The 21,833-nt window shown below is 43.8% G+C and overlaps 1 protein-coding gene across 3 annotated transcripts in view; it reads right to left on the bottom strand.

Annotated features, from left to right (window-relative positions):
* The window catches only part of RAB27B (RAB27B, member RAS oncogene family), a 321,089-nt gene that overhangs the window by 13,347 nt on the left and 285,909 nt on the right, over positions 1 to 21,833 (bottom strand). For all 3 annotated transcript variants that reach the window (XM_088452999.1, XM_088452997.1, XM_088452998.1), the window contains one exon: positions 4,049 to 4,220. In XM_088452999.1, the coding sequence (XP_088309125.1) occupies positions 4,049 to 4,201 (153 nt within the window). In that variant the 5' untranslated portion in view covers positions 4,202 to 4,220. The remainder of the gene's footprint in view (positions 1 to 4,048; positions 4,221 to 21,833) is intronic.

The raw sequence follows: 21,833 nt of genomic DNA, 5'->3' as shown, positions 1-21,833 counted from the left end.
TGTGGGGGCATACTACTGGGGGGGCTTACTACTACTGGGGGGGCCATACAACAGGGGGGGCCATACTACAGGGGGGCTACTACTGGGGCAGCCTACTACTGAGGGGGGCCTGCTACTGGGGCGGCCATACTACTGGGGGGCCATACTACTGGGGGGGCCTGCTAATGGGGGGCATACTACTGGGGGGGCCTGCTAATGGGGGGCATACTACTGGGTGGCATGCTAATGGGGGGCATACTACTGGGGGGCATACTACTGGGGGCACTGTATAGGGAACCCTACTACTAAGGGGACTGCATAGGGGGCACCACTGCTGGAGGCATTGTGTAAGGGACACCGCTACTGTGGGCATTGTGTAAAAGGGGCACTACTGTGTGTCGTAACATAAATAAGAGACACTACTTTATGGTGTAATGTGAATCAGGCCCTATGTGCGGTGTAATGCTAATAAGATTGTGCACTGTGACTCTTTGGGCCGTAGCCCACTATGTAAACAAGTACTATGACTCTGCTGGCCGTACCCACTGGGTGGGTGCACTACTTTTCATTTCTGCCACTGCTGTGTGGCAATGTGTCATAGATGTGCTTTATACTGTGGTGTCTGTGTCGTTGTGCCGCTGCTTTGTCGCTTAGTAACCAGTAAGGTCACTGCAACCTTTGGCCAATAATGTTGAAAACAATATTATAAGCTGTGATATGGTCTAAATTGACTGGAAATTAATGTTATTGAGGTTAATAATACTCTAGGAAGAAAAAAAAGACCAATTTATGTGATTTTAGCTTTTTTTGTAAATTTTTGTAAAAAAAATCCAAATCCAAATCCAAATCCAAAACCGGTCACCGCAGTTTGGCAAATCCAAATCCAAATCCAAAGCCGGACGACGAATTAGAACCAAATCCAAATCCGGCAAAAATGGTCCGGCGCACATCCCTAGTTCAATTCAATCCAACCTGTGTGGAGTTAGTATATTTTCCCTGTGTTTTCATGGGATTCCCCTGGGTGCTCCGGTGTCCTCCCGAAACCATACTGGTAGATTCTGACAGTTCCTCCTAGTGTGTATGTGTCTGTGTGTTATTCTCTGTGCAGATAACATATAACAATAGGTACACTTGTATATAATAATCCTGTGATGCAGACACTACTGCTAAAGCATTTATTCTGGATGGTCTATCAGTAACTGGCAACTTGTGGGTTAGTAAGAAGGGCGCTGTCCCTGGCATGTGCCTACATTGCATGTATCACGCAGAAGAGCCTATATAATATGTTGTAACAACTTTACACTAAAAGCGGTCATTGGAATTTAGCAAGACACCTATGTGCCCCCATTTTACCTGGTTGTTTAATATTACATTTACAGGTGTAACACACAGTGAGGTGTCCATACTAAGGTAACGAGAGGGGAGACATATGGCACATTAGTAGGCAGTGGTTTATGGTGCCCATATATCAGCCATCACAAACACAAGATTTACAGATTCTGAGTTTTTTCCCCAATTTAACAGTTCTCCTATCCATCAATCTGCGCCCATACATTGCTGATATTTTACAGTGATTTGCAGAACATACATTGCTGATATTTTACAGTGATATGCAGACCATTGTCACCCAAAGATCTGACCTGTGAATCATAAAAGTGCCCAATTCACCAGTAAAATACTAGTAACGGTCTGCGAATCGGCTGATCGCTAACATACACTGGCAATCTACAGCCCCGATAGGTCGGTGAAATCAAACATGTTGGACAACCAGATTCACCGATTCAGCCTTTTCGGCAAATAATAAACCCCGTACATTGCAGATATTTTTACACAATAGTCTGCAAAACGCAGAATTGCGCTAACTGGTTTCTGACGTATGGGCCCCATTAGCTGAAGTAAATCCAAGCTACGTAGATCCAATGTGTGCAGGGAAACCCAATAAAGGGACTATGGCAGAGTTTAAAGCAAGTCGCCACAATCGCTCCCGCATTACCTGCTTGCGTATATTTGCCAGTATGCAGAGTTGTACACGTTTTTGCGAGCGGAACACGCCTATAGGTATGCTAGCATTATCGGTGCACACTTTCCCCCGCCCTATCCTTGGCGCACAAGATACACCTAAAACATAGGAGTATTTATGCTTTCGACCAACTCTGCGTTGCCTGCAAATGCTACGGCACGCCCTCACTAACCACTGCCAACACAAGGACGCTCCTTCACATTCCATTGGCGCCACTTCAGTGACAAGTGTAGATCTGACTGAAATGTGTACATCTCCTCAATTTCCGTACTTGTGTATTCTCAGTTCTAGAGCAAGCACAGAAACACCTCATGCTCTTTCCACCCTGTCTAACCCCATCTGTGTCACGCCTGTTTATCTGCCCCTCCCCTTTAGAATGTAAGCTCTCACGAGCAGGGCCCTCTTCCCTCATGTGCTTCTCCTTATAATTTCTTCTACTCCTTTCTCCCCATAACGGCACCAAACACGTGACTGCTGACTCCCTGCTGCTTATTGTGAGTGTTATGATGGCTAATGCAGCTATGTATATACACCATGTCATTGCCCTGCACTGTATTGTACTGTAAGTCACTGGTACTTGTTCAATTATTTGTTTATGTGTGAGGCGCTGCGGAACACTTGTGGCGGCGCCATATACATAAATGATGATAATGATAATAAAATTAGCGTGCGTCAGCCTTTGTGAAGTAAATATACAGTAATAGCCTGCGCGGTGCAGGCATCAGTGCGCTCCCAGCGAGACTGGTCCGATATTTTAAAGGGGCAATCAATTAAAAGGCCTTCTGTACTTACTCAACAGCACCAGCCAAACAGTCTCAACTATGGAAATCGTACTGTATTTCTCTGTATTTTGGATATGCAAATGATATTATATTGTTATTTTACAGGTTTCCTAAACAGAAAAGTATATGGAGTAATGCTATAGAGTCCGATATGTATTGTGACTGTTAACATTAAAAAGTGTTAAGAAGCTGAAGACAATAGCTGCATACACACACAACGATTTTGTTACCAACGATTTTATGAACGATTTTTATGAACGATTTTCTGTCAGATTTTTTAAAGTGTAATGAACGATTTTTATGAACTACAAACGATTTTTGCATATTCCCTTAATGAAAATCGTTCAGTTGACAAGTCTGACTGAACTACAAACGTGAACGCGCATGAACGATAATCGTTCATCATTTGACTCAGAAAGTGAATGATTTTTTGAAACGATTATCGTTGAACGATATCGTTGAACGATAATCGTTCAAAAAATCATTGTGTGTGTATGCAGCTAATGAATTGGAAGCTCAAGATGGGAAGTAATTGGTAATTTTGACATTAGGAACACATAAAGTCGCAAGAATAACTGTTGTTATAATCATACTTGCCTACTTTTGAAAAAGCATTTCAGGGAGATTTTGAAAGCACCACCTATGAGCGCGGCGGTAAAGTGGGCGTGTACTGATAAATCTGAGAGGCGTGTCCTAAAATTTACTTACATCCACATGTAAATGAGCCCCAAAGCAGTTAGTAAGATCTATTTGTTGATGAAAACACACTGATACTTCTCAGAATATACATGTAGCCATAGGGATCATTATACCTTATACCCAATGCAGGGAAATGATACTAATGATCCCATTTGAATGTATATATCTCTGTTTTTTCTTTTATATAACAGTGTCATAATGGGGGTAAGGTGAAATGAGGGAGATTGGTAGACTCTTCAGGGAGACAGGGAGATTGCTGCTATTTCAGGGAGTCTCCCTGACAATGAGGGAGAGTTGGCAAGTGTGGTTATAATCATACGACCGACTGTCCGACTATTGCATATTGCATTGACTTTCACATGCCTAAGGGGGTGTTTCCTAAAGACATGAGGACAAGGGACGGCACGGGTGTATCTAAGCATGGCTTGGGTAGATTCAGAATGTTGTAACACAATATCAGCAAACACAGAGTCATTAATTTACAAGAAAACAATCTCACAATAAATAAGCACAATTTGCCATCATAGCAGAACTGTCCCCAAGTGACACAATAATCGGGGCGACTCACCACTCGCTTTTCCCGAAAGTCTATTCCAACTGTTGTGATAAACTTAGGGTTGAACTTGTTGTCTGTGTATCTGTACAGGAATGTGGTCTTTCCAACACCGGAGTCTCCGAGGGCCAGGAGCTTAATCAGATAATCATAGTCCCCATCCGTCATAGTGGATACTGCCGTGAACCTTGCAAGACAACAAAGGGGGAATTACTTATTACATCGCTGATCTGTGCAACAACATTTCCTACTCCTCCTCTATGTGCCTGATTCTGAGCTGGGAGCAGAAAAAGAGAATAAATCTGCACCTTGTACTGCAGGTGGGGGAAACTTAGGCCCTGATTCAGACCCACTCGCGAGCGGCTGTCCGCTCGCAAGTGGGTCGATGTTCTGCACTGAGCATGCGCATGACGGAGGGAGCTCCGTCGTGCGCATGCGCCAGACGTGACGAGCGAAGGACTTTCCTTCGCTCGTTGTGTCTGATCAAAGGGGGCATGCTGTCGATGTTGATTGACAGCACGCCCCCTTTGGTGGGCGTGCTGGGGGCGTGCCTCCCTGACGGGGGCGTTCCTAAGGGCACGCCTCCCGTCAGAAGCCGGCCCACTGACATCACTAGTGATGTCAGTGGGAGTGATTTTGGCTCTGATAGAGCCAAAATCACTCCGGGCCTTGCGGTTGAAAACCTCAACCGCAGGCTCCGGCTCACAGTTTCGATGGTCGCGATGGGCAAGACCATCGCGGCCATCAAACTGCACGCTCGTATAGGCTGTGGGTGGTGACCCACAGCTATACGAGCGTCCAGGAGGACGCTCCATAGTTATGGAGGCCGGCCCTCATTCAGAGCGTACGGCTCTGAATGAGGGCCTTAGATCTGAGAGGGAAGCGCCCAAACCCAAATCTAAATCGCAGTGTAAGAATAAAGCTGTCCAGCATTTGTGGGCTACAAGCAGACAGTATTTACCAGCGCCATAATAGGGCTAAGATTCGCCCGGTGCCGGCCTGCCCACTGAGCAGCCAACGTCACGTTCTGATTAGCTGCGCAGACCGCAGGGTGCCCGTCTGCAATGTCTAAAGGACGCTCCGGCAATCCTACCTCACACTTACCTACTCTCCCAGAAGTTGCGGCCGGCTACTAGTGGAGTGGGCAGAGTAGGGGAGATAAAAAGGTGAAACGCGAGTCCGTAAGAAGGGAGAGGGGGGCAAAATAATGCAAAACTGCACCATATATCCCCGCCCCATCACTACGAACCCTTGATTGCGGCATTTTGCCACATCGGGGGTAGGGCCTAATGACATCAGAGCCCGGCCCCTCACAGAGGGGATGCAAAAAGTCGGCAGGTATGTCCTAGCTGCAGGGTAGCGTTCCAGGCACCCTGCTTGCCAGAAGCAAGGGCCGTGGTGGCACTCTGTGTGGTGGCATCGGTCGCCCACCTTTAGTTACGACCCTGGGCTTCACCCTGTATGGAAGATAAATGAATGTATTTGCACCCTTGTATTGCAGCATCGTCTGTCCCAGGTACAAAGTTATTTGCTGTTTTTTTGCTTTGCTCCTAACTCAGAATCCGCCCCGATCTCCCCGTCCTGCAGCTGCCCATCGGTACCAGATTTAATCCTCCCGCCCATATTGAAGACCATCGCAAACAGAAAGAGTGTTCGGGGGTCAATAAAGCATTTGTTAAACAATTCGGAACATAATAATAGTAATAATAACAGCATGTAGCAGATACATACACGTATGTGGAAAAACACCACATCTGTGGACAGGAGAAGAGAAATCTGCGGTTATTTGGCCATGAAGCTCGTCGTGGTGAACAATGAGTGCGTCATATGACATATAAAAATGAACATAAACCCCCCCAGCACTTAACACTATTGAGAGCCGCACGCTATGCCGATATTCACACAAACTGCCGATGTTATTTCTTCTGCGCATTCATCGGAGTTACAGAGCGCATGCGTCAGTATTATTGCCACGCAGAGAGACGAGGAACAGATTTGGACGCAGAGTCTGCGGAATTCAGTGGGGGTTCCTGAAAGGTAACAGGGGGTGCCTAAGCAGGCGCGAACTTGTTGCAGGTGTGTCGCAGGAGGCCGTACTCAAACAGAGAGACTGCACCAGCAATAGGGCGAATGCAAGTTCAGAGGGTGCGTCCAATGGCGGACGGATGGTGCAAGAGTTGCAAATGCACAGTAGCATAATGCCTCAAGTGGGCGTCTCGGTATTTACGAAATCGACAGTGGCATAAGCATAGAATGCAGGCCCGGCGCAAGATGCAACCGTGTCTGTGTGCGTCTCTGCCTCAGAAGAGGACACTCTGTCCATTCTGCGCAGTTAGTCAATGTTTATTGCATTGCTCATGTCTCTGAGTGGCACTGCGCGTGCGTGGCGATGGCTGACAGACGGCAGCCGTACTGAGTATTTTGCAGCAGAGAAATTGACAGTGTGCTTTTATGGCAGGTAACGGGGGTGGCTCTAATCCGTCGCTTGCGTGCAGTCAGTCACACCATCAGAAAGGGTTGCTGTGACTACGCAAGCGGCGGATTAGAGGCGCAGTCAGCGGGCGTCTCTGCACACATCACAGCGGCATTAGCATAAATTCTCAGTATCTCTGCGTGTAAAGATGCAGCCGCGACGGGATTAGCGTCCACATCTGAATCGGGCCCTATTAGAGGAATTCCTTCTGCTATCCATAAACTATCCATAGATCTGGGTCCCTATTTCGGGGCAGTATAAAGCATATAGGGGGCTGCACTCGATGTTCTCATCATCACTATATTAGTAAGCATTATAGAAATTGCAAATATAGATTGTAAAAAACAATGAGAGCAGGAACATAAATGACAATACCTTGTACAAACTACGGTGTCTGCTTTATACCAGAACCTGTATATTTATATACTGCAGACTTTACACAATAGTAAAAAAAATAAATAGAATCAATCATGTTTTTGTGGTAAATTATGCAATTGCTCGCAGGCAAATGACTCAGCAGATCCAGATGTTGTCTAGGGTGCTGCCCAGACAGGTCCCCCCAAGTCAGAAGTAGGGACAAGGTTAGCGAGCTGGGACAGGCAACGAGGAAGTTCCCGGAGTATAATCCTAGGCTACAAGGCATAAGTCTGCACTAGTACTGTAATAACATGGCTGATTTATCGACGGGGCAAAGGACAGTTATGCGCAGTAACCAAAGTTACCGTAAGCGAATATATAACTGGTCATCATGGCTCACAGCACATGCTTTATTTTATCACAGGAAAGAGATTGTCTATAACAAAACTAATGTAGATACAGAGGTGTTATATAAAACATTTCATATGTCCTGTAATTACTAATACAGAATTACAGGGCAGTAAAATCTATGTTAGAAAATCACAATGTCAACAGTAATCCTTTCGACATTGATGTTATGTTGATATTGTTAGAATGTCGACATACTACATACTGTTTTTATTGTCATTCCGTCCCTAACCACAATGCTGACCCAACAGTAACTCTAGCACTAACCCAAGCCCTAATGGCAACTCTATTCCTAACAGTAACCCTAATCTTCATGGAAATGTCGATATCATGACAACGTTGTGTCGAAGCTGGATTATTGGCTGAGACAAGATCAGTTTAAAATTGAATCGCAGCGACACCATCTTGCGACTGGCCGCAAGACGCCATTTTGCGAAATGGCCGGCTAAGCGCCATTTTAGATAAACTCACATTTTAGTACATGTGGCGATAATACCATTAGCATCATGCGAATGCATCTGACCATCATCATAGGTTGCGGCGATTCACTAAAAGCCTATTTCATTACTTTACGTATTATAAGGGATATATTCCAGAAATGGCTTTACAGTATTGCATTAAGCAAGTGGCCAGGTGACAACTGGCATTGTGTAGATAAGCTTCCTGCATAGTGTTTGCCCACAATGGGTGGTCTGGCTAGAATAAATAAGTAGGCTTCCTGCAATGACATGATTTCGGGGGCTGGAGTGTCACCTTAGGTCTGTCTCTTGTAGTTGGGATATTTTGCATTTTCACACAAGAGACCGACAGAGGTATCTTTCCTTTGAACACAGGGAAGGTGGGAGGGCCTGTTGACAGGACATGTAGAACTATCTAGAAAATGTTAGAGACAAATGCACTCACCTTCATACACACATTAAATATGTCTTTATATCAAACCCTGAATACCCACACATTTCATATTCACACATAAGGTTCAATAAGCATCAAAATGTATGATTTAAGTTGGTTTAGGTAGTTTAAATGCTGAGAAATAAAGGTATTTGATAATTAAGGTATTATACATGATAAGCAAGTTGTGTTTGGTTTTGTTCTGATGCGTACGCTTTTTACAGCATTCTGGTGTTATCGGTGGAGAGGTAGCATCATGCAAACTCAAGTTATGGATCGCAGAACTTACAAGCAACAAAAATGTTTAAATGTTAGAATGTTACAGAGGGCGTTACTAGAAAGATTCCCCTGCTGTTAGAGGCAGGGAGAGTCTATTTGAACCAGCCTGTTAAATGTGCTGTAACATATGCTTCTCCTCTGGGAACCAATGACATCAGCGAGAAACTTCCCCATTGTCCTGTTTTAGTCTGTGGGAGATAAATATGTGTGCCCGGAACTGTTTTTTTTAGTCCATGCTGAATGATGTATGAACTGAAGGTCTCTTACTGATGCCTATCTCCGTGTCCGGAGGCGCAGCGTATGTATACTGTACTTGGGGTCTGTATAATTTCCTTTTGTGCCTAAAGTGTGCCTCTCTCTCTCTCTCTCTCTCTCTCTCTGTGTGTGTGCCTCTCTCTCTGCGTGTGCCTCTCTCTCTCTGTGTGTGCCTCTCTCTCTGCATGTGTGCCTCTCTCTCTCTCTGTGTGTGTGCTGTGTGTGTGCCTCTCTCTCTCTCTCTGCGGTTGTGCCTCTCTCTCTCTGCGTGTGCCTCTCTCTCTGCGTGTGTGCCTCTCTCTCTGCGTGTGTGCCTCTCTCTCTGCGTGTGTGCCTCTCTCTCTGCGTGTGTGCCTCTCTCTCTGCGTGTGTGCCTCTCTCTCTGCGTGTGTGCCTCTCTCTCTGCGTGTGCCTCTCTCTCTGCGTGTGCCTCTCTCTGTGTGTGTGTCTCTCTCTCTGTGTGTGTGCCTCTCTCTCTGCGTGTGTGCCTCTCTCTCTGCGTGTGTGCCTCTCTCTCTGCGTGTGTGCCTCTCTCTCTGCGTGTGTGCCTCTCTCTCTGCGTGTGTGCCTCTCTCTCTGCGTGTGTGCCTCTCTCTCTGCGTGTGCCTCTCTCTGTGTGTGTGTGTCTCTCTCTCTGTGTGTGTGCCTCTCTCTCTCTGTGTGTGTGCCTCTCTCTCTCTGTGTGTGTGTCTCTCTCTCTGTGTGTGTGTCTCTCTCTCTGTGTGTGTGTCTCTCTCTCTGTGTGTGTGTCTCTCTCTCTGTGTGTGTGCCTCTCTCTCTCTGTGTGTGTGTGTGTGTGTCTCTCTCTCTCTGGGTGTCTCCCTCTGTCTCTCTCATTGTATTTATTTGCGCTTATTATACACAGATCATAGTGTGTAACTGACTGTACTTTTACTTGAATAATACTTTGTGCTTTGGAACCACACGTTCTGAGTCTGGAGTCTCTATGTATTATTTGACTGCGTACGCAAATTAGCGTCATCCTTAGAGGTTTATAGGAAGGATATTAGAAGGTACAGGCAGGGGTATATAGAGGTTCTTTTTAAAATCAACAGTTGACATTTCAAATGTTAACAAATTGCAGGTGTCGACGTTACAGATGTTGGCATTTTAACCCAGCTGCGATTTGTGGCGTCAGGGCCATGATGAAATAAATCACTACAAATTGCCTCATCAAGCCCCCGAACTGGGGAAGTGGATGGCCTCCTGGAGGCTTGCTTACTCTTCTCGATGTTCAGGAGAGCTCCCGAAAATGTTCCCTCCTCCTACCGGGGTAAGCTCACCAAGGAGGCATTATCACAACCCTTTCTGCAGAATGACTGATATTTTTTTTCCACAAAATAAATAAATGTGTATAAAAAAACTTCAGGTCTAATTATATAAGTGCAAACATTACCCAACAATTAGATGTAGGATCAGTGTTATATTTACAAAATAGACTCTCCAACTTTATGTAAAAAAAAGTGTACAAATAGTCCACAACTTATCCTTTATAGGCCCGTGTTCAATTAGAGGCGAAAAGTCCGAATCTGCGAAAAAATAACGCGGATGACGTCATTTCGCCAGGCGGAAAAGTATCGCCATATTCAATTGCAAAGACTTTTCGCGTACGCGGAAAGTCAATGCAATGTAATAGGTGAAAAAGTTTCGCCTATGAATAGCAGGCGGAAAAAAGTGCAGAATTGCGGTTTTGGGGTGCAAACTTCGGGAAACCCCCCTGCACCCTTGGGACAGTCCCCCAAAGATATACTGTGTCAAAAAACTTTAAAAAAAAAACTTTTGAACACCCCAAAAAAGTACTTTTGTTTTGGGGGCAAAAAAGTGCAAAGTTGGGGGACAAACTTAAAAACTAGCGAAATAGACTTCTGGGGGGTCCCCAAGTATGGGGCAGGTGTTTTATTGATTGCAGGTGCTTGCGTCAGGTGGATTTTTTATGTGATTTAAAACTTCACTTTAGCAATATAAAAATATGCTATCACCCATTTTCAAGTACCCCAAATTTGCTGGGAGTAGTTATTATCACCAAAAAATACTGCTTAATGCTATTCTTCACCACTTGTGTTAATGCGCTAATTGGCACCAATTGACACTACTTAAGTGCCCCAAATACCTTCATTAGGGCTAATCGGGGGCATCTATAGTGATCCCCAATGTTAGTGCTTCTTTTAGGGGGTGTCAGGCTGAGTTCTCCATTTTTGACAGGACTTTTCACCTGTTTCAGTTTCCGCATCCTATCTAATTAAATACGGCGAATAGCGGGAGCGCGCCCAATACTTTTCCGTATGCAAAACACGTGACGCAGGCGAAAAGTCCAGCAGGCGAAAAAGTATCGTGGTTGCAAAACTCTTTGAATACAGGCCATAGGGTACCGGTTAACAACTTACTGTGCCTCGCCCCTCTCGAGAGCACTAGTTCTCCTAAAATCTGTCTCAGCTCATACTCGTACAATGGCTGCCTCCAGTTTTTTGGTAGATTCAGTTTAACAATTCACAAAAACAACTTGTTAGAAACAGAACTAAGCTTCTACATTTACAGTATTTGTTGATTATTTGTTAGACGAATGAAATAACATAAGTTTTTCTTCTCTCTCAAAACGTGCGTCTTACTTGCACCGCTAAACAATGAAGCGACAAAACTACATTGCTAGAGTGCACTGACTACTGGGACTTGCTAGAGTGCACTGACTACTGGGACTTGCTAGAGTGCACTGACTACTGGGACTTGCAGTACTTGTACATCTGTGTGCAACTAAGCCACAAACCTGTGTAAATAAGTTTCTGATACGAGCGGCTGTGGCCATTCCTCCCCCCAGTTTATGTTATACTAAATCTGCGACTCTGTACACGTTATACCAATTCCTTTGCAACAACAGTATGAACCCAGTTTATCTGGTACCCTGTGAGCGGCTTTGTATGTAGCTACGATGCGACCAAGATGAAACAGTTTTAGGGAAAAGTACACTGCCATACGGCAAAATGACGCTAGCTGTATGAGGACACATCTCTATAACAAATATGATACAATTGGTGGTATATGGCGGGATGCACTCTCTTCAAAAATGCAGTCAAACTTTTGAAAATGCAGTTTTTGATGGTGTGACATCATTCCCCATAGGAATCAACTTTCCGTAGCTTGTTGCCGATAGGCAACGCCAAATATAGATGGCATTGTCTAATAGAAGCCCAATAGGGTATATTAGAATTCTGCCCCAGTGTAATCTACTGTAGCTCATTATAATATACTAGTAAAGGGACCTGGCATATACCAGGTCTCCTTGCTGTCTGCCTGCTACTCTGTTCCCGCTATTCCACCAACCGCCCCCCCTCCATACTAACTGTATTCCCGGCAGTGCTTTCCTCCTCTCCTGCTAGGCTAAGGTCTGTCCCTAGAGTGGGAGCCTTTGGGGTGCCTGCATGTTGAAGATGGGACAGACATCAGCAAATTATTATATAGAAGGAATCACTGCCATCTAGTGGCCATATGTAGTAATGCTTTTTATTTGTATTTTCCTGTTAGCATTGCTTGGATAACATTCTGGGCCTGATTCTGTGTGAGACATAATGCTGATATTCACATAAAAGGGTCAATGTTTTCCAACTGCGCATAAGTCATTAAAAATTCACACAGCGCATGCGTCCCACGGTCTGTATACACGGATTCACAGTAGTGACTGAGACACGGGTCTCCGAAATGTATTGAGTGTTCCTGGGCGGTAATTGGGAGGTGACTATCAGACGCACGGAGATTCGCTGTCTTATGGGCGAGTAACGGGAGTATTCCGGGTGTTTTGCTGAACTGGTTGCGAACTCAAGACACTTAATAGAACACATTGATCTACACCTAGCACGAAGCAGGTGGCAGTTTCCATGGAAAGATCGATGTCAGTGTCTAACGATGCACCAAGCGGTATTTCAGAAACTAAAGGCGCACGATGTGGGTATCTCAGTCCTTGCAGAGTCAGACGCACGCTTGTACACCAGGGGAAGGGCCGATACTAGCAATAGTACAATGTCGTAGATGCGACTTCGACAAAAGATGATAAAGAGCGGTTGCAGCAGCCAGCGACTCAGAATCCTCCCTACGGAGTCTGGACTTAGTGCTAGGGAATAGGCACCTGTGATCGTCTCTAGAACTGCCACTGTTAAGGCTCACAGCCCAGTCTGCCGTCAGTGAGAGTTGCTGAAATCCTCAGGCCATGCATTTTATATTCACGTTTAAAATATTCTCTTTACTATTTTATTGTGCAAAGAAATAAACAGAAATACATTAAAACTTTGTTAAATGACCAAAGCTGCTATAATATTTCACGGACATGTGATCTTTCACCAGGGTCATCCTCAGCCAGGTCCCCATGGCACACAGGCGACTGCATATCAACCGAATGCCATCCGTTCTGGTTTATACATGACGTTTAAGAGGGCTAATAAGTATCTCTATGTAGATTACATTTCAACAATAAAAATAAGATTTGTACATACATTTCTAGGAATGCAGAATGAAACATTGGTTGAAATAGGATTAAAATAGATCTTTTTTTTTCCCCATCAATACTCTGAAATGTCCACTTTACTAATTTGCAGAAACGTTAGGACTTAAAGATAGACCTGCTTCCTATGATCAAATTAAACGCATCCAGCATTCCGCCTCACCCATTACTTGTTGGCCATGATTTATTGGATTCTGAATGAGATATGATTACTGCAGAACCGTGATGAAGATTTATGTTGCTCCGACAAGCACACGCAGGTCTGTTACTCCCCGGTGATGCTTTCAGCAGGAATAGGAACGGTCAAAGCTGCAGAACAGCTGCAGGAACAAGGGTGAGGTATATTGATGAGTCACTCCATTCGGGTCTAACGCTATCGGTATGGGAGTCTCCATTGTATTTTCATTACAAGGCAATTCTATTAATCTCAGAGATAGAATGCAGTCATTTGTGACAGCAAGGAGCCACACTATGCATCATGTATGCCAAGAAACAGACAACTTAATATTCACACTAATAAGCACATTCCATACACTAACAATCAGACTAATTGATCAAAATAAGTCTTCCTCTTAATAATAGTTTTCACTCCTGACTTGTCATACATACAGTTCTTGTAATCATCCATTTATTTGAAATATACAGAGAGTTATTTAAAGATGTATGAAATAACAGACACAATGGAGTAAATTTATCATAGGTCGATTTTAATCGATTAAAAATCAATTTAAATCGATGTTGTGTTTCAGGGGCTAAATCGGACATTTACTAACACTTAAAAATCAATATAAAAAAAAATTGTGTTAGTAAATATGTGATTTAGCCTGTGAAACACACCATCTATGTTGATCGTTTTATATTGATTTTTATTTGATTAAAACAACCTGTAGTAAATTTACCCCAATGTGGTACAAGCCCACATAGGTATGAAAATGAATCTAGCATCACAAATAATAAGATTTGGAGGGTCTTCTCACTCCTCTGACCTGTGCTGAGCCCATTTTTGCAGCTGTCACATTCCTACATCAGTATCAGTAATACAGCATTATGAGCAGGTGCCCCAAGAAGACGAAAATGGGCGGGGGGGTGGATACTAATTACACGGGCCCGGGCTTGTTGGAGGGGCACCGGTCTGATGCTACTCCCCCTTTCTCTTACCTGACAGCAGCCCAGCACATGCTGGGCTGAGGGGCTCACAGCGCCCCACTCCCCACTGCTAATGAAAATAGTATTTTTTTTGTTTTTCTAAGGGGGTGTGGTCACGCCTCCCGCAATTAGGCTACCCCCCCCCCCCACCCCAGATAGTATTAGGGCCTGGGACGGCTATCTACAGGCCTTGTGTTACTGTGTATCAGTAGTTTTTTTATCCACAGCAATACAAATAATTTTTTTCCAGAAAATATCCTCTTTTTGTGGTTTACAACACTAAACACTTAAATGCAACCACAAGGGACTAAATTGTTTTTTCTTCAAATCTGAAATATCAAGAAAGTAATACATAATGTATGTATATATAAATATATACACACACACAGGATATAGAATATATATATATTTATATATATATTATCCATATAGTATACAAACACACATAAGGAAACTATATATATATAAATATATATATACATACATATACATACAGTCAGGTGCATAAATATTGGGACATTGACAGAATTTTCATATTTTGGCCTCTATTCACCACCACAATGGCTTTGAAATTAAACAAACAAGATGTGCTTTAACTGCAGACTTTCACATTTAATTTGAGGGTAATTACATCCAAATTAAGTGAACGGTTTCTATATGTGCCTCCCACTTTTTAAGGGGCCAAAAGTAATGGGACAAACTAAACAATCCGGAAGCTAACTTTCACTTTTTAATACTTTGTTGCAAATCCTTTGCAGGGAATTACAGCCTGAAGTCTGGAACGTATAGACATCACCAGACGTTGGGTTTCATCCCTGGTGATGCTCTGCCAGGCCTCTACTGCAAATGTCTTCAGTTCCTGCTTGTTCTTGGGGCATTTTCCCTACAGTTTTGTCTTCATCAAGTGAAATGCATGCTCAATCAGATTCAGGTCAGGGGATTGACTTGGCCATTGCATAACATTCCACTTTTTAGCCTTAAAAAACTCTTTGGTTGCTTTTGCAGTATGCTTCGGGTCATTGTCCATCTGCACTGTGAAGCGCCGTCCAATGAGTTCTGAAGCATTTGACTGAATATGAGCATATAATATTGCCCGAAACACTTCAGAATTCATTCTGCTGCTTTTGTCAGCAGTCACATCATCAATAAATACAAGGGAACCAGTTCCATTGGCAGCCATACATGCCCACGCCATGATACTACCACCACCATGCTTCACTGATGAGGTGGTATGTTTTGGATCATGAGCAGTTCCTTTCCTTCTCCATACTCTTCTCTTCCAATCACTCTGGTACAAGTTGATCTTTGTCTCATCTGTCCATAGGATGTTGTTCCAGAACCGTAATGGCTTTTTTAGATGTTGTTTGGCAAACTCTAATCTGGTCTTCCTGTTTTTGTGGCTCACCAATGGTTTATATCTTGTGGTGAACCCTCTATATTCACTCTTGTGAAGTCTTCTCTTGATTGTTGACTTTGACACATATACACCTACCTCCTGGAGAGTGTTCTTGATTTGGCCAACTGTTGTGAAGGGGCTTTTCTTCACCAGGGAAATAATTCTTCTGTCATCCACCACAGTTGTTTTCCGTGGTCTTCTGGGTCTTTTGGTGTTGCTGAGCTCTCCGATGCATTTTTTCTTTTTAAGAATGTTCCAAACAGTTGATTTGGCCACACCTAATGTTTTTGCTATCTCTCTGATGGGTTTGTTTTGATTTTTCAGCCTAATGATGGCTTGCTTCACTGATAGTGACAGCTCTTTGGATCTCATATTGAGAGTCGACAGCAACTGATTCACCTGATTTGGATGTAATTACCCTCAAATTAAATCTGAAAGTCTACAGTTAAAGCAAATCTTGTTTGTTTCATTTCAAAGCCATTGTGGTGGTGAATAGAGGCCAAAATATGACATTTCTGTCAATGTCCCAATATTTATGCACCGGACTGTGTGTGTGTGTGTGTATATATATATATATATATATATATATATATATATATATACACACACACACACATGCATACATTTAGATACAGAAGAGTAAATACTTTTCCTTGAAAAAGCAGGATTGTATGCAGAGGGTTTCACCAAGAACCTGTACATGAAATTGATAATGCACTTTTGTGTGTGATCATTTTGCCAACTATGTATATATACACTCTGGCATATGAGCAACTAGATCTGGTCCAGTGTATACTACCAGAATTTATGCACCTGTGACAGGGAAACCAGATAAAAGTATTCTTCAGGTCTTCACAATTAGAAGGTGGCGTGCCATGGGTTAGTAGTCTAATGACCATGTCCCCTGAAGACAGATACAATGAGCACCTATTTTATTAGATGTTTGTTTTCTGTGTTAAATGAGGTGTATACAAGATTGTGGTTTGGTTTCTTTCACTAACAGGGTAACAAAATGATTAATCCACACAATTCTATGTAACCACAGGCTAACAACGTGCACTTAGTAAATCAATACACTGCAAATCTTACATGAGACAGGCGCACACCGCACAGGCAAATAGCTACAGGGCTAAAAACCTTGGTGGACACTGTTCTGGCAAAGCAGATAAATAACCATTTCAATTTGAGGCAATACATTATATATATATATTACTGATGGTTTGGGTAGAGTTTTATTGTGTACAAAGCTACCATTAGGTTAGGGCACACAGTCGACTTATTAACTGGCTACAGTAACTCAACTTATTAAATGGCTAACAACTTATTACATACTGAACAATAAATACGTTACCTAGTAGTAAAAGAAATGTACCCCACTAAAATGCCTAACTAAGCTATAGTCCTATAACAGTTGCAGTGTTCGTCCTCTTCCCTGTATGGTTGGTATCACACGGGCTCATGCCCAATTTTACAGCGCTTTTGTTAGATCGCTAAGAAGTGCAACACTTTTAAAGGGCCGTGTACACTGTTTTCGTCAGTCACTTTGAGAGCATGGCAATGCCGGCGCCAGAATCTACTTGCAGCAGGTTAATTGTGCGGGTCTTATAATTATAAACATGTTGGCAAGTGGCATGTTTAAAGTTATTACACAGACAGTGCAAATGCTGTAAGTAGCTTCAGTCAGGGCCGTAGCTAGGGTAGTGCGGCTGGTGCCATGGCACAGGGCACCGCAGGGCAGGGGGCGCTGTTTGGGCCTGTCAATTTTCCTATTTATTATCATTCCCACTTGTAGCTTCCTCTTCTTTTATCCACAGCTTCTCCTGGCCTCCCCTATCTCTTCCCTGGCCTTTCCACATGAGGCCATGGCTCTTTTTTAGGTGCACTATCTTATGTCCCTATTTAAAAAAAATAGGGGTGTGTGGCACCAATGCTCTCTCTGGCGCAGGGCACCAAAAAGTCTAGTTACGGCTCTGGCTTCAGACATGTGCCAGGATCCCAGGACTGGCATTGTCAACAGCACAACAGATCTTCAATGATAGACGTCAGGGGTCTTTAATATATCAGAAAAATTTATCACCTGACTTGAGAATATTGATTCACTACATCTGATGGGGCCCATAAATCAGCAATCAATTCTGGCAATTGCCAGTTTTGCAGAGGATTGCGTTAAAAATCTGCAATGTATGGGGTTCACCGATTGCCGATTCCGACCAAAAAGTGATTGGAATCGGTGAATCAGGTTGTCTAACATGTTGGATTTCACCAACCAAATTTAGATTGCCAGTGTATGGTAAAGATCAGCCGATTTGCCGACCGCTACTAGTAAAATGATGAAGCCTTTCACTATTGGCAGATCTGTTATTTGCTGAAAGCGATCTGCAAATAACTGAAAACTATCTGTAATGTGTGGTGGGCGCAGATTGGAAAATATTAAATATTTTTTTTCTTATTGCGGATGTATGGGCCCCATAAGTGACATGTTCAATGCAGACCCTTCCCTCATGTAACCCAACCTGCTCCTCTTCAATCTTGCTTCCCCTCCCTCTCTCCAGTCTGCTTCACCCGTCCCCTCTGTCTCTCCTGTCGTCTCCACCCATTCCCTCAGTCTCTCCAGTCTGCTTCACCCATCCCCTCTGTCTCTCCTGTTGTCTCCACATATTCCCTCAGTCTCTCCAGTCTGCTTCACCCGTCCCCTCTGTCTCTCCTGTCATCTCCACCCATTCCCTCTGTCTCTCCAGTCGGCTTCACCCGTCCCCTCTATCTCTCCTGTCTCCACTCATTCCCTCAGTCTCTCCAGTCTTCTTCACCTGTCCCCTCTGTCTTTCCTATCGTCTCCACTCATTCCCTCAGTCTCTCCTCTCCAGTCTTCTTAACCTGTCCCCTCTGTCTCTCCTGTCGTCTCCACCCATTCCCTCAGTCTCTCCAGTCTGCTTCACCCATCCCCTCTGTCTCTCCTGTTGTCTCCACATATTCCCTCAGTCTCTCCAGTCTGCTTCACCCGTCCCCTCTGTCTCTCCTGTCATCTCCACCCATTCCCTCTGTCTCTCCAGTCGGCTTCACCCGTCCCCTCTGTCTCTCCTGTCGTCTCCACCCATTCCCTCAGTCTCTCCAGTCTTCTTCACCCGTCCCCTCTGTCTCTCCTGTCGTCTCCACCCATTCCCTCGGTCTCTCCAGTCTTCTTCACCCGTCTCCTGTGTCTCTCCTGTCGTCTCCACCTATTCCCTCCCTCTCACCTGTATGCTTCACCCGTCCCCTCTGTCTCTCCTGTCATCTCCACTCATTCCCTCAGTCTCTCCAGTCTTCTCCACCCATTCCCTCGGTCTCGCCTGTCCTCTCAACCCATTCCCTCAGTCTTCTCAACCCAACCCCTCCGTCTCTCCTGTCGTCTCCACCCATTCCTTCAGTCTTCTCCACCCATCCCCTCTGTCTCTAAAGTCTTCTCCACTCTCCTCTCCTACTTCCTTTTGTCTCCACCCATCCCCTCTGAATGTATGGCTGCCTATACACGGTTTTCATGTGTAGAAGGGGAGTTTGTTTACAATAGGGATTTTGGCAGGAATAGGAAGGGAAGCCTTGACCCAGAGTCTTGCCTAGGGCCCCATGGTGCCATAATCTAGCTCTATCTACTTCATCTACCTCACAGCTCTCTTGCTGCCTGGCTTGCAGTAAGCCTAGGAGAGAGCATAGCACATTAAACTCCCAACGGGCCTATGAGTCACTCCTAGACATGCCCATGTGACACCAATATCTTAGACTAATAAAAACATATTAATAGAACCAAATTTTAATTAAAAAATAAAGAGACATACATTTATTGCCATTAAAAATAATTCAAATTGATAAAATATAAGAAAAAAGGAGCAGGAGTAGGTCAGTATGGTGGCAAATACAGAACTACTGACAAACTAATGAACCATAAACAACCAAAACCATACTTATTAAATAACATTAGGCTGCTATAGCCGAGGCTGCACTAGCTAGAGTGCTTAGATTTTAAGTTCTTAGTTTAAAGTGTAATTAGAATTTTTAAATTGAAGCTGGAGTTATTCAGGAGTTAAACAGGAGGATAACAGAAGGAAACAATCATCAAACATCAAGTACTGCTATTAAGGACTGTTTTCATCTACCACCACATTTCCACCATGCATATGGATTGTGCTTGCTCCTGGATCCCCAATGCTGCCCGCAGTCCTTCTGAACCACTCCTGGTTGATCTCCCCGTGCAATCTGCTTATCCACTCCAACTGTGCCATACCGAACGATGCAGCAAGGTGACCCCTCAAATGGACCTTGGGTTGGGGTCACCAAATGAGGCTTGGTGCAGTTTTGCTCTATTCATACTTTTCCTCTTAAGTTTAGATTAATCTTTCCATAGATGTTATATTACTCCTCACCCTTGTATTAATACTGCCAATTTTGCCTCTGTATTCAGCTTTTCTTTTTATTCCTATGGATGTTATACTTCTACAGCTTGCACATTCTGCCAGATGTAACCTATGCAGTGCACCCAAGATGGCTGCCTCAAATGGTGCTGACATTGACAGGATGAGCAACTTGTGGCTCTATTCATGCAGTACATATCACACTACACATGTTTCAGTGACCCGTATTTGTTTCTTGTATGATATCTTACACTTTCCTAAGTGTTACCTATTCCACCCAGGGTAACCTATGTAGCGCGCCTAAAATGGCTGCCTCGCTTGGTACCCTTCATGAGTGGGATATATAACCCATGGAAGCTATTACTCAAAATGGCTCCACCAACCCGGCATTATGTCCCTCAAACCCATTATGTTGACTGTTTTCAGTTTGTTTTCTTCTTTCTGTAATACTAAACCCCTGAAATTGTTTTTGATGTTGTAAAATGACTTTGAGTCCTGATGGAGAAAAGCGCTATATAAATAAAAAAATATTATTATTATTAAAACATTATCTGGCTAACCACCCTCCCTTAGATACAACTTATGGTGGACCCACACTGACGAGTGGTGCAGCCGAACCTGTAAGAGGTATCGGCAAACACCGTCCATTTAACATGACTAAAATCAACACAAACACAGTAATTCATACCACCACACACCAAGACACAAAATAAAAACACCAGAAGACCCTGACAAAGAAAAAAAAACCTAAAACAAATTATATAGCCTCAGGACAAAGAGGCAGCGCAGAAAGCTCAACTCACAGATAACTCAACAAGATAATACACCCCTTACCAAAACCACCGATCACAACCAACCTAACGAAAACAACACAGTCACACCACGCTAGAGTAAAAAAAAAAATAACCCTTCCCTAACCACTTCAACTGCAAAAAAAACAAAAAAAAACTACCTGCCCATATTCCCTAATGAGACAATGGGGTTTAATTATTTTCAGTGTTTAAATCAAACCTTCAGTTGGCTAAACTTCGTTTGCTTTCCCCTGGATCCATAGTTCTTCTTCACTGCTTAATTGTAAGGTGGCACAGAATGTCTCAGTGCTGGACAGCCGGTATAACAAATCATTCAGAGAAGCAGAACAAGGACATACAACATAAAAGGTTAACAGGCAATGTGCAGACAGAAGCCTACAAAGAGTATAAAGAGCATTGTCGTGAGGAGAAGGTAATTATGAGACAATTCTGAGGCATCAGAGGGTCAAGATGGCAGCTGGTTGAGCATGGAGGGAGTATAATCAGGTGGGGCTAGTTTAGACTACAGAGGAGGAGAGGTGCAGGTCACACAGATCTAAGAGGACATGAGAGAGAATGTCTCAAGATAAGGTCAGAGATGTATAAGAAGGAGGTGTTGGTGAGGGCTTTAATTGGATTCTAGAGCTTATAGGGAGCAATTGTAGGGATTCTTAGAGTGAAGCAGAGCCTGTGGAATGGTAAGAGATGAAGGCCAGTCTTGCAGCGGAATTTAGGACAAATTGGAGAGGGATAAGATGGGTGAGGGAAATACCTGATAACAGAAGGTTGTGGCATTCAAGGTTGGAGATGAGAGAATGAGTTTTGGTAAAAAAAAAAGGCATATTCTGGAAATACTTCAAAGGAATAGGTGACTAGACAGCGCAAGGGACTGGATGTAGATGGATAACAGCAAATTTAGTAGAGCTGTGACGTAGG

Source organism: Taudactylus pleione, unplaced genomic scaffold (assembly GCF_031769625.1).
Source record: "Taudactylus pleione unplaced genomic scaffold, aTauple2 ptg000562l, whole genome shotgun sequence".
Classification (NCBI taxonomy): Eukaryota; Metazoa; Chordata; class Amphibia; order Anura; family Myobatrachidae; genus Taudactylus; species Taudactylus pleione.
Note: the sequence above shows the minus strand (reverse complement) of the source record. Positions and strands in the feature narration are given on the sequence as shown.